General features: G+C 44.3%; 2 protein-coding genes across 2 annotated transcripts in view; one reads left to right on the top strand and one right to left on the bottom strand.

The window, feature by feature from the left end:
- Positions 1–13,327, top strand: part of LOC308322131 (uncharacterized protein) — a gene marked incomplete at its 3' end in the record, with an annotated part of 567,861 nt that overhangs the window by 70,552 nt on the left and 483,982 nt on the right. The gene's annotated exons all lie outside the window — the stretch shown is intronic.
- The window catches only part of slit3 (slit homolog 3), a gene marked incomplete at its 3' end in the record, with an annotated part of 88,019 nt that overhangs the window by 55,682 nt on the left and 19,010 nt on the right, over positions 1–13,327 (bottom strand). The window contains 4 exon segments of the mRNA XM_080774338.1: positions 1,394–1,468; positions 5,219–5,369; positions 9,111–9,274; positions 9,592–9,735. Of these exon segments, the coding sequence (XP_080630464.1) occupies positions 1,394–1,468; positions 5,219–5,369; positions 9,111–9,274; positions 9,592–9,735 (534 nt within the window).

The raw sequence follows: 13,327 nt of genomic DNA, 5'->3' as shown, positions 1-13,327 counted from the left end.
CGAACCCAAGCTCTGCTAACGTACAGGCTCAAATGTATGTTTAATCGTTGTAATGTATGTGTGCCCTCACACACATACTGTCCTGCGTGCACACCTGTACATGCACAACTCTGTACACACACATACTCACACATCACTATTCCAATTAGATTGTGGGTATCAATCATGTTCCGTAACTAATAACGGCTAACTACACTGAATTCCATCATTGTCTTGTGAAATAGATTTACTGATATGTAATCAGTGGTCACACACACAACAGCTCTAGAAGATAATGATCACGCACACGCACAACACACACACACACACACACACACACACACGCACAACACACACACACACACACACACACGCACACAAAATGAAAAGTTGGTCTACTCGGACAATAGGTTGAGACAGTAATTGTCACAGCTACTGTAATTTGAATTGGTGCCTATTAGTTTCTGCTGCCTCTTATCAGATGGGAGAGGAGAGGAGAGGGGAGGAGAGGAGAGGAATTGAGAAGGCTAGGTAAATTGAAATAGGCTCTGGTCAATCTATATACTGTCAGTGACACTGCAAGATGGCTAGCAATTTCATTGTCAATAAATCAACCGACGTTCTCTGCTCTGTCTCCCTCCATCTTACATCAACGGCGCAAACACACATGCACCCGCACACAAACATGCACATGCACCCGCACACAAACGTGCACATGCACCCGCACACAAACATGCGCACAAGTACGTCGCAGATAAGGACTGTCAATCAGAAGTGAAGGCCCATCTTCCATTTCAATTAAATGTTCTCTCCGTCCCTTCCTCCGTCCCCGCTTCCTCCATCTACGCCTGCTGTAGCTTCCTTCCTTTCATTTAAACTCATTTAGACCCGAGTTTAAAACATTCACTTTGAAAGAATATATATTCAAAGATTTGCGCCACATTTTTACGATTTTTTCGAAAATAGCAGACCTACAAGCTCGTAGCGCGCCACGAGCTTGTAGATCTGCTATTTTCCAATAGCTAAATTATAACATAAAATGTTTAAAACACCAAAAGGGGTTCAACTTCTCGCCAAAAAATGGGTTAAACTCAGCCTGCATTCATACTTCACCATGGGTCTATTAATATATAATACTAAAAGCGAGTAGTGGACAAATAAAAAAACTCATGTAGATTAGGTGATGTAATGGTGAAACATATCAACAATAAGGAGACAATATGACATAAAGAGTTACAAAATAGAGTAAGTTCTCCCTTCATTGTCAATGGCGTTTACTAAACAAACTTTGAATTAAAGACAAACATTAAACCTGTATGCATACAGTAGGAGGGGCTCTAGCACTAAAACAAACAGCAGGGAGTTCATATACAATGCAATGTATAGAGGTAAATAAAGTATAATTTATACATACATCTTACGCAGGTTGGGCAGCTTCTTAAAGGTTCCCGTAGCCTCCAGGAGCGTGAGCTCATTGTCATTCAGACGCCTAGAGGGACAGACAGACAAAGTAATAGATGGAGGAGAGATGAATACGGTATATAAAAGGGTTGGGACTTTGATTCTTCCATAAATCACATCACTTAAAAAACAGTGGGGTGAAAATAACCCAGGAAAAAAAATCTCTCTTTCTCTCTCTCTCTCACTTGCACGCGCACACGTATTCACGCACGCACGCGCGCACACACACACACACACACACACACACACACACACACACACACACACACACACACACACACACACACACACACACACACACACACACACACACAGAGAGTGTGAACAGAGATAGAAAAGAGGAGAGAAGGGGGAATGAGCATTTGAAGGTTAATATGCCTTCAGTGACTGGTGAAGTATGAGGATACCTCAACAAGTCAACAACACAGACCGGGGGGAGAACTAGAGAAGGGGAGTGGTGGTTTTCGCAAGGCGAGAGAGAAGAGTAAGAGTAAGAGAAGACAGGTGAACAAAAGAGAAGTGAAGAGGAGAGAGACGGAGCGGAGGCTGAGCAGAGATAGGCATGGCCGGTGAAGGAGAAGAAGTAGTGGTATATACAGAAACAGAGAACGGGAGGAGAACGGCCATGAATCTTTTCTATGTGGTCATCAATACCCACAATGCACTAAGCCAGGACTGTAGGAGAGAGAGCCCGCTTAGAGAGATATAGGGAGCTAGACATCTGCTTTATGGAGGTAATTTGTACTAAAAACCCAAAACGCTAAAAGGGCTATTTTCTCTCGTTCTCTGCGTCTTGTCTGTGTCTCTCTGCGTGTGCGTGTATATATACAGTATACGTGTAGCATGAGATAGTGATTGTGTGTTTGTGTGCGCCAATGCTTCTAAGAAGATCAGGGAGAGTAATGAGACAAGACACAAGAAAGGTACCAGTGGAAGTCACTGATGCTACTACCAATAATAATAATGGTAAAAAAGAATCACGGGGCTCGAAATTAACTTTTTTTTACATGGTAGCACTGGCGCTACCAATTTCAAAAAGGAAGGAGCACCAGAAAAAAAATTAGGAGCACCCACCAAAATCTAAGGAGCACCAATATGTAATCGATTTTTTTTTTTACATTCATAAAAACAATAATACAACCGTGTGGTTTACAAATATCATAAAATGACTAAAGTATAAAAAAATTGCATGCCAGAATTTAAAATGTAGTGTCCAGACTTTCTGCTCCTCGTCCATCCGTCTCTTCAAAGAGACCGAGAGACCGTCAAACCTCTCCAGATGAGGACCCTCTCTAGTCTGCACTGATTCCGGCCAGTCACATCACCCGTTTTTCTTTTTCTCTGTTTTTCCACCTTCATAGCGCTTGAAATAATGTATACTTTCTGACACATGCGGTGAAGTCGCGAGCCGAGGCGTTCTGGAACGTGAGCGATGCAGCGCTCAACGTTGTCCCGTACCGTTGTGTCGAAGAGCAGTTGTTCTACACACTTTGTTTGTTAGCAATCAAGTGCTAGTGCAGCTAGCTAGAGACAGGAGCATTTGGATGTCGGAGACCGCCCGTTTTTCTACAATCGACCGTTGTATAGCCAGTAATTATTTGTAGTGGCACTGGTGCTCCCAATTCTATTCTTAGGTCTCTCAAAGATTAAAATGCAGGCGCCTTTGCGACTAAAATGGTCGCAATTTCGAGCCCTATAGCTGATTATCAGCTTAATCACAGAATGCTCGTGTCAGTTACGGCCGACTAATGCCTTCAGTGCTACGAATGAAGCACTTTCGAGGCCTCTGTCAAGGATTTTTATGGCCTGTGGAGAAGAGGAGAGGGAGGGAGGGAGGGAGGGGGCATAAGGGAAGAATGATAAGCCGTCAGCTCAGCTACACCCTCTTCTGATTTCCCCTGATAAGGCAGGGTAGAGGTACTAGAGGCCAGTGGTGGAAAGTTACTTAGGTACAGTTTTGAGGTATTTGTACTTTACCTGAGTATTTCCAAAGTATTTGTACTTTTACTCCACTATATTTATTTGAAAGCTTTAATTACTGGTTGGTTTGTAGATTTGGGGGTTATTACAGAACATACAGTATACACTGTATTAACCCCTTATACATTTTGACCGTTTGAAAATAGCAGATCTACAAGCTCACAATGCATCGCCATGCGACGCATCGTATAGATCTGCTATTTTCAAAAGATTTTGTATACATTTGAAAACTCGAAACGGGACATTCTGCATAATTAGTACTTTTGCTTTTGGCACTTAAAGTACATTTTGATACAACAATTACCTATACTTTTTGTACTTTTACTCAAGCAAATGTTGAATTCCAGCAATGCCCTTATGACAGATTATTTCTAGATTGCAATATTGATACTTTAGGTAAAACATGTGAGTACTTTCTTTTTTTTCCCCCTTTAAATAATTCCAAAAGGAAAGGAATGGCATTGAAAAACAACAAGCCAACACAACAGTTTGATGTGTCCTCTAAGCTCTAACTGGGCGTGAAGGACAAGGTTGTTCTCTGACAGGAGAAACACCCTGGGATCGTTGGAAGGAAGGATGCAAGGGAGCTAGAGGAGAGAACAAAGAGAGAAACAGAGTCTGGACACTAATGGGTTGTATAGGATACTGGATTATCAATATTATGTTGTGTTACTTCATGACAAGATTATTAATTGTGAGCTCGTGGATCTATATGTTCGGTATGCTTTGATGTGACAACTATGTGACATTGTCAAGTCATTTGTTTATGAAAGATAAAAGATGAAATATGGAGCTACAAGGTTTCTGTCCAACGAGTGACGACATCTAGTTGGATGTCATAAGGCATCCGACCTCCATTAGTAGGCCTACTGTACTACAATGCAGCGTCTCGCTACTCTGCTCCGCAACGAGACCGCTAGGACATGTTTCCATGAGGAATTATGAAGCCGCTACCAACTTACACTACACTATCTATTTGCAACCCATTTTGGGCAGGAACTCCTTTTGGTGCTTTAGCTATTGAAAAACAGCAGATCTACAAGCTCATAGCGCGCCAACCGAGTGGCGCGCTACGAGCTTGTAGGTCTGCTATTTTTGAAAAATCGAAGAACGACTCGACATTAGAAAACTGTCGGGATGTACGTATAGAAGACATTTTTAGAATCTGATCTCGGGTCAAAAAGAGGTTAATATTGAATGTGTTTGAAAATGTAATGTGATTATATGTGCATCATGTATGGCGCTCCATGAGACCATGCGGGGGGCCAGACACTGTGACGAGTCCCGCGGGGACTCTGAACAAGACGGATGAACTGCTGGGGAGAAGAAGTCACTCTGAGGGGCTTAAAAATGAGAGGCGGCTGTAATGTCAGCCATGCAGAGAGATGGAGACGGAGAGAGTGAAAAGACACAAAAAGACAGAGAGAGAGAGAGAGAGAGAAAGAGAGAGAGAGAGAGTATACTCAGTGACAGAGTTCACATTGTACATGCATTGCACAGTGTGTGTGTGTGTGTGTGTGTGTGTGTGTACTAGTTAAATTTTGTATGCTTTGAAATGATTATATTTTGCTTGACTTTGCTTAAAATTAATAAAAATGGAATGAGAAATATATGTGTGTGTGTGTGCACGTATGTGCATGCATGCGTGCGTGAGTATGTGCGCGCATGTGTACGGTATCAGTATGTGTTGTTATGTCAAATATACATATCGTCTCTGTCGAGTGGAAACCTCCTAGTACAGTATGTCCCACTGGTGAGAGGGAGAGAGAGAGAGAGAGAGAGAGAGAGTTCTACTCACAGGTCGGTGGTGTGCTCTGGGATGTGTGCAGGCAGGCGGGTGAGTTTGAGGTTGGAGCAGTCCACCACCGTCCCCTCGCAGCGACACTTCTCTGGACACACCAGGTCCTGGAAGCACTCTCCGCTCAGACGACTGCGGTAGTCCTCCTGGCCTGGAGAGGGAGAGGAGAGGAGAGGGGCAGATTGTATGAGGGGTTAATAAATGGACCCAGGAGATAGAGGAGAGATAGCGACCGATGGTGGCGAGGGGGAAAAGGTGTAGTAGTAGTAGTGGGAGGACGGCCAGTGAGAGGGAGCAGAGAGATGGATAGAAACAGAGAGAGATGGATCTAAATTTCAAGGGGGGGCATAGATGGTGACAGACAGACGGAATAGCACAGACACATTTAAGAGGAGAAACCAAGGAGAAATCATCAGCCGATTCAAATACACATTATTGGTTTTATTCTGTAGCTATATTTTTCACAATTTTCCACGTCACCCCTTATTGTATGAACACATTTACTGTACACGTAGTATACCAAAGACAACTAGAATATCATTCTGTCATTCTACTCCATTTAGAGATTGCAAATGTAGGCAAAACAATAGCCTTTCATATTTTGTTCCCTTTTCAATTTCAACCATTGGATGCAACAAAGTCGTGACTTTGTGTATGACTGACTGATCCTTTGGGCTTGACAACACCTCAGAAAGAGTAGAGTGCAACCGCAAGGTTGCCGGTTCAAATCCCTATAGATGCTTCCCCACAAGCTTACTTTTAAGGTTTATCCTTGAGTTGAGCGGGCAGAGGACACGGTAACTGTGCAGAGGCCAATAACACTCAGGACTGGGGGAGTTGTATGAAGACAGACAGATATACACCCAGACAGATACACCCAGGGTGAATCGCATTGTGTCAGACAAAACCACCCAGATCGTCTTACACATGCTCTGCTGATACACGTAGAGGTAAGATACTATGTATTTATACCAGGATGTTGTGGTTCGGCAACTTTGTATGCCAGAGGTTGTATCTATCTAATCTAAACTTGTGTTATTTATGGCTGCCATGGAGAAAGATCTGCTTTACATCATGCAGCAGCTATAGCCACACACAGTTTATGGTTATCATCTTGCCCCCCCCCCCCCCCCCTCTCTCTCTCTCTCTCTCTCTCTCTCTCTGTCACTCCTTCCTTCCCTTATTTGTCTATATGTGCAGTCGCCCTCCAGCTGTCTGCTGTGGCTGTTGTTATCCTCCTTTCCATATTCCTATTCTCTTCGCGTTTGCCTCTGTTGTCAGCTCTCTCTCTCTCTCTCTCTCTCTCTCTGTCTCTCACCAAAATGCATGGTGGTGGTGGTGGTGCAGACTATATCTACTGCATCTCTCTGGCTCTACAACTCTGTCTGCAGGCAGTGAAGACTGGCAGAACAGATACGGTCCTTGCTGAGCAGTCGGACCACCTGCCGAGTGTGCGTCGGGCGATAGCCTTGACCCGCCTGGATTGGGTCCGTGTGTGTGTGTGTGTGTGTGTGTGTGTGTGTGCTCGGTGGCAGAGAGCCAAATACAAGGCGGTGAGAATGGACAGGTGCGGGGAGAGCGGGTGGATGCGCGGTCAGGGCGGGGAGGAGGAAGATGGCTGGTAGGAGGAGAGGAGGGCACACAGAAATAAGTAGCGAGGGGAAATGAGGAAATTTAATTTATTAACATTTTTAATGCCCAAAAGGAGACGACAGTGTGGAAAAAGGAGTTTCAATTGACAGGAGAAAACGGGATCAGCCACGCCAGTCACTATAAAGCTCTGCCATGCCATTGGACTATTTGAAGGAGGAGGTGGGTGCAGTTATAAGTTATATAATAAGGGCCTTTCTCGGCCCTTTCTGCAGCTCAGTATGTCCATATAACAATATAAACAATTGGAGAGGGGTGGGGCCGAGAAAGGCCCTTATTAATTTCCCACAAAGAACATGATTAATACCCACAATTTAATTGGAACAGTGGTGTGTGAGTGTGGGTGGGCATGTGTGTACAGGTGTGCATGTGTGTATGTACTTGCATACATACATACATGCAATACACAGACAGACAAACTTACATCATGATTATTTTGTACGCATGCTTTACGTGTCTGAACACCTTTCATGACCCTCATTTATGTAAGATTTCAATCATCGCTATTTATGTGTCGGTCGGGAATGAGAACTCAGTGATGTACCTGGAGTTGTTGTTGAACACTTGAACCACTTACATGACCATGAAGTGTAGAGGAACAAATCTACACTTGGTTTGACATTATGCTTTTATGTTTTTTTCATTGTCAGGCTCACTCATTTCAAACACAGACACCATGTATACTCACACCTCTCTACATACGTGAATATCTAGTTATAGTCGACATCTAACTATAAGCAATAATATCTCAACATTTTAATTACCTTTTTTATTTGGGTGGGTAAAACACTCCCAAAAATGTTTTGTCTCTGTGACACATCTAGGGGCCACAATCTGCATTCAAAGATTTTCCTAGAAGCTTTGTCATTGGTTGAAAAAAAAAACCCTGCAGAAATGTCTAACCATTCAGGAAGGCAAATCGACCAATGACAAAAAAAAGGTCATTCAAAAAGATATCATTGCTTTTAGCTGCTTTATCATGTGTTACAATAGAATAGATATGTACATATGGGAACTATTTCACCACCCCTTGGTCCGTACTCCTTGGCAAAGGTGCAGGCGTAATCTAGCGGGTCCTTGCGTGCCGGCGGCTAGGAGAGGCAGGTGGGTGCGTGCGGGGCGGTCCCTGGCGCTTGACGGAACCATGTGAGGTCACAATAGTAGGCGGGGCCACATGGTTAGATCAAGCACAAGAGACAGCGGCGCCGACCAGTCAGAATGCAGGTCCACACAGGAAGAAGGCGGGGCAACAGAGAGCTGCACCGATCAGAGGCAGGGTCCATACAGAAGAGGGGACGACAATGAAACAACTGCACCAATAGAAGACGGGTTCACACAGGAAGAAGGTGGCGCAGAGAGTTTCCCGTGACGGACTATAGGATGTCCACAGAAGACGGAAAATGCAATGAGAGGGAGGGGCCATGGGACATACAGGAGGAGGGGCCAAAGCGGAGGGTGTGTCCAGACAGCTGTGGGAGTCTCTTCCACTTAAGGTGGTTGCACACTGGAAGCGTTTTTCGGAAATCCAATGGAGAAACGCAGCTGAGAATCCGAAAAAGTCGCTCTGTGTGCTGGGACCTTTCTTTCCTTATTACATTATTTGCAACACACAAATTGAGCACAAATTGAACCACACATAAATACAGTATGTGCTAATGCACTCACAGACGCACAGCTGCGGTGACCGCAAGTTACGGCTGATGGTATACCTGCCGAATCAATTATTGTATCGCTATATTATAATTGTGTATGCTTTTAAGTGTGACATGGAATATTAATAACTCCCATACATTCTGTATTTTTTTTTATACTTATTATAATTGTCCTATTCCCTTAACTCTTTAATAACAACGTAATTGTATTCAAACGTCTCATGTGTGTCATTGCTCTAACGCTCTAATCTGACGCCCATTGAATTGCCGTGGTGTTGAAATGTGCTATGCAAATAAAACTCGCTTTGCCTAGGAGAGGAATAAGTGATGGGCAATGGAGAGAGAGAGAGAGAGAGAGAGAGAGAGAGAGAGAGAGAGAGATGCTGTGTATCCACACTTTTCCTGGGCTGTGTGTGCTCCGGTTCCTGTCGATTTGATCCAATGGAAGCCAATGAAACTGGTCAGATGACCAATGATATCCAATGAAATCAACAGGAACAGGAGCACACACAGCCCAGGAAAAGTGTGTATAGAAAAACCCAAGGGAAACACAGAGGATACCGTCGGAGGCTGCCGGGGCGTGTCCTTACCTGTGCACCTGAACTTCTTCCCTTTGACCTGGCTGATGCGCTTGTTGGCGAGCCGCCGCGGGTGGCTGCAGCGAGCGCCGCTGGTCTCGATGGGGTTGTCGAACAGGTAGTCGGCCAGCCACTTCAGATGGCAGTCGCACATGAAGGGGTTCTGGGCCAGGTGACTGCACAGGGGGGAGAGGAGAGAGAGAGAGAAGGTCTCGGTTATTGGTTCGTAATATTAATATTTTTTTATAGACCATATTTTTTTTTACATAATTCTTTTCTTCAGGGGAAACACTGACTGACACAACATCTTCTTCTCAAAAAGGGGCCTGCAGCCTATATATCAATCTGGAGGTCCCTGACTTGGAACATGTTTGAGAAGCACTGGTATTGCATCCATGGCGAATTGCGTGTGTGTGTGTGTGTGTGTGTGTGTGTGTGTGTGTGTGTGTGTGTGTGTGTGTGTGTGCGCGTGTGCCTGTGTGTGCACACTCACAGGGTTTTGATGGAGCGCAGCGGAGCGAACAGGCCCTTGCTAATGGTCTGCAGCTTGTTGTCATACAGCGACAGCAGGTTGAGGTTCTGGAGGTCTTGGAAGGTGTTGACTCTCAGACAGTTGATCTTGTTAGCGTTGAGCAGCCTGGATATGAATGAATGCATGAAGCGTTTAGTTTGGTGCTTTAGTATAACGAGAATAGATACTATACAGTTTGCTTTACAAAGACAGGATACGCCTATACCCTGTTTGAAGAGTAGTTACAAAAAAGAAAAAATATATATTTTTGCATGAAACATACAGTACCAAGAAATGTGCAATCGTACGATAATAATAATGATAATGATATGCAATAGGGACACATTTTGTTCAGGTGTACTACTAGATATAGCTTATTGTAGATGTATTTCCTTTATTCTACACAAGAAACAAGACCGAGGTATGAGGATAATGAGACAAATGATATTATAGTGCACCAGTTTTCTGCTTGTTATACGGTATGGCAACCCTCTCATTCTCCTCTCCTCCGCTCTCCTCTCATCCCAGCCAGTCAAGATTGGATGACACTAATGACAGCAATTTTCTGTCTTTCTTTCTTTCTTTCTTCCTTCCTTCCTTCCTTCTCACTTTAGGTGTGAAAGCAGCACACGGTATCTGCTTTTGGCCGGTTTAATAACTTAATTTGACGGGAGGTATAGACAGAAGCTCAGAGCGTTGGGGAGAAGAGAGAGAGTGGGTGGGTGAGGACAGGTTGAAAATGTAATTTGCGGATAGATGGCAGAGGAAGACAGACGGGCTGGCAGACATTAGACAAAACACAAGAGATGGGGGGACTCACTGCAGGCCGCTCTCGTCCGCCTCTCCTCCCACCTTTCATAACGCCATTAACTAATATACAGCCAGGTGGCCGGATACCTTCTGTTGTTCTCTCCCCATCTCCCTCACTGTGGGTAGGTAGCTCGCCCCCCCCCCCCCCCCCCCCCCCTCTCTACCCCCCATCTCCCCCCTCTCTCTCTCTTCCAGTTAAACTCCGTCTGACAGGTGATTAACAACAGCAGAGCTTAACCATTTCAAACCATCATAACGAGCGCCTGCAATGACACACACACACGCACGCGCGCGCGCACACACGCACACACTATCATTCTCTCTCTCGGCCACTCTGCGACATACCCATGCATCATTAGGCAGCTCACAGCGGGAACTAATTACCTGAAACTGCACGCACACACGCGCACACATAATCATAAACAGCAGACCAGTAGCCGTAGAAGTCATATGAAATGTATTGTTGCTGTCGCGTTAAAAACCTCATGGGCACAGTTTTCTAGGTTCTAATTTTTCCAGTTTATTTTTCATTTGTATTGAAGGTCTACACGTCCCTTTACACCTAGAGGATGTTTTACAACCTCCGGACCTGTGATGTAACAGGCTGTACAGGCCATTACAAGGCACACTACTGGACCTAGAGACCAGTGTGATGTAACAGGCTGTACAGGTTATTCCAAGGCACACTACTGGACCTGCAGACCAGTGTGATGTAACAGGCTGTACAGGCCATTCCAAGGCACACTACTGGACCTGCAGACCAGTGTGATGTAACAGGCTGTACAGGCCATTCCAAGGCACACTACTGGACCTGCAGACCAGTGTGATGTAACAGGCTGTACAGGCCATTACAAGGCACACTACTGGACCTGCAGACCAGTGTGATGTAACAGGCTGTACAGGCCATTACAAGGCACACTACTGGACCTGCAGACCAGTGTGATGTAACAGGCTGTACAGGCCATTCCAAGGCACACTACTGGACTTAGAGACCAGTGTGATGTAACAGGCTGTACAGGCTATTCCAAGGCACACTACTGGACCTATAGAGACCAGTGTGATGTAACAGGCTGTACAGGCCATTCCAAGGCACACTACTGGACCTAGAGACCAGTGTGATGTAACAGGCTGTACAGGCCATTACAAGGCACACTACTGCCATGTTGGACAAGTGACAACAAAGAGAACATTGTCACATTATTGATAACTCCTCCCATTAGCTGGAGGCTATATCGAAAAGGCCTGTAACACAGCCAATTTCCTTTTTCTTCACACTTAGTGAGTTAAATTATAGACTCAGTGATTTGCAGTGCACAGCGTTCAAACGATACTAATGAAGACTTAACATAAGAATTCTCTGCTTTTTCTTGTGACTTGATCAATATCCAGATCATTTTTTAATGATGACTTTCTCTGAAGGAATTTGCTTCGCCAGGTGTTTGGGCAGTGATTTCGCAAAACATTAATCCACTGATGCCTATTGACAACGTACGCGGATGAAAGACGAGGATAAAAGGCAAAATGACTATACAGTATTCAGATCTACAAGCTCACAATGTGTGACACCTTTTAGAAAGTTTAAGGGCTGAAGTGGTTCATCAGATGAACCAAGCAATAATATGTAAATCTTTTAATGACCTTTCTTTCTTTTTTTTGGGGGGGGTAAAAAAGCAATGGGTAAAACGCTCCCCCAAAAATATAGCCTCTGTGTCACGTCTAGGGACCACAATCTGCATTAAAAAAAAAATCCTAGAAGCTTTGTCATTGGTCGATTTGCTTGTCTGCTTCCTGATTGGTTAGTCATTTCGACCAGGTTTATTTCCCCGACCAACTTTAAGACTTTAAGAGGGGTTTTTTATCTGCATTGATATCCACTGATATACCGGTAGGTATGAAACATAGATTGATATAAGCGGAAAATAAATCCATAGAATAATCGGTGAGAAGATAATCAGTAACAGGGCGTGTTGTGAGCTTGTACAGTAGATCGGTTATCTGTGGCGAGGGAGTTTTGCTGTAGAGGGGAAAAACAAGAGCCTGCACCTTGGGCAAGTTTAGTAGAGACAGCGCTTCAACAATTGTGACAGACCTCTAATGAAAAGAATGCCAATCATTTCAAAATGATATGCTGCCCATTTGGAAACATGGCTTCTCTTTGAATGCATGACAGACTGACTGTCTGAACGCTCGGCCGAACAGAGAGTGAGTATTCGATGTTATAGCCGGCTTCAACCCGGTCAGCGTATGAAATATTAAAATAGTAAATACATATTCCTCCTCCCGCGCTGAGAGACCTCTAAGCCATGCTAGCAGATATAGTTTAGTTTAAATTGCATGACGTAGATATGGCCCTTAGTGTTAATATACTGAGACACTGAGTATAAAATATACATTCACTTGAGGTTTCTTCCGGGCAGAGCTATTGCAATCAGCCCTTTGTTGAAGAAGAAGTTTTTTTTTAAACCTGTTTATCTCAGATTCTTTTCCCAGATTGCGTTTTTTGTCCAAAACAAGCTTTATTCACGGCTCATAACTAAAGCGTCGACACAATGTTTTGTTATTAGCTGTTAGCTATTTTGGGTGAATTAAATAACGATTCCTGGACGGATTTTTGCTTCCGGTTTAGTTCTTCACCTCCAAAAATCAGACAATAGAATGAAAAGATGTGGCGGAAGCTCAACGCAGCGAGGACTAGATCTGGCAGTATACATTTGTTACGGCAGCTGTTCCAGTTAGTGTGCAGTGGTTCTCAAACTTTATCATTTCAAGGACCCCCCCCCCCCCCCCCCCAGAGTGAACAAATGGAACCAAATGGACCCTTACGGTTCCATTTGTACCTGTATTGGAGTGAGCCTATGCAACATGCACACTATAGCATGAAAGGAACAGAGCCTCCATTAGTACCATC

Source organism: Protomyctophum bolini (genome assembly GCF_963924005.1).
Source record: "Protomyctophum bolini genome assembly, chromosome: 10".
In the NCBI taxonomy this organism is placed as follows: Eukaryota; Metazoa; Chordata; class Actinopteri; order Myctophiformes; family Myctophidae; genus Protomyctophum; species Protomyctophum bolini.
The sequence above is the reverse complement of the archived record's forward strand: the minus strand, read 5'-3'. Positions and strand labels throughout refer to the sequence as shown.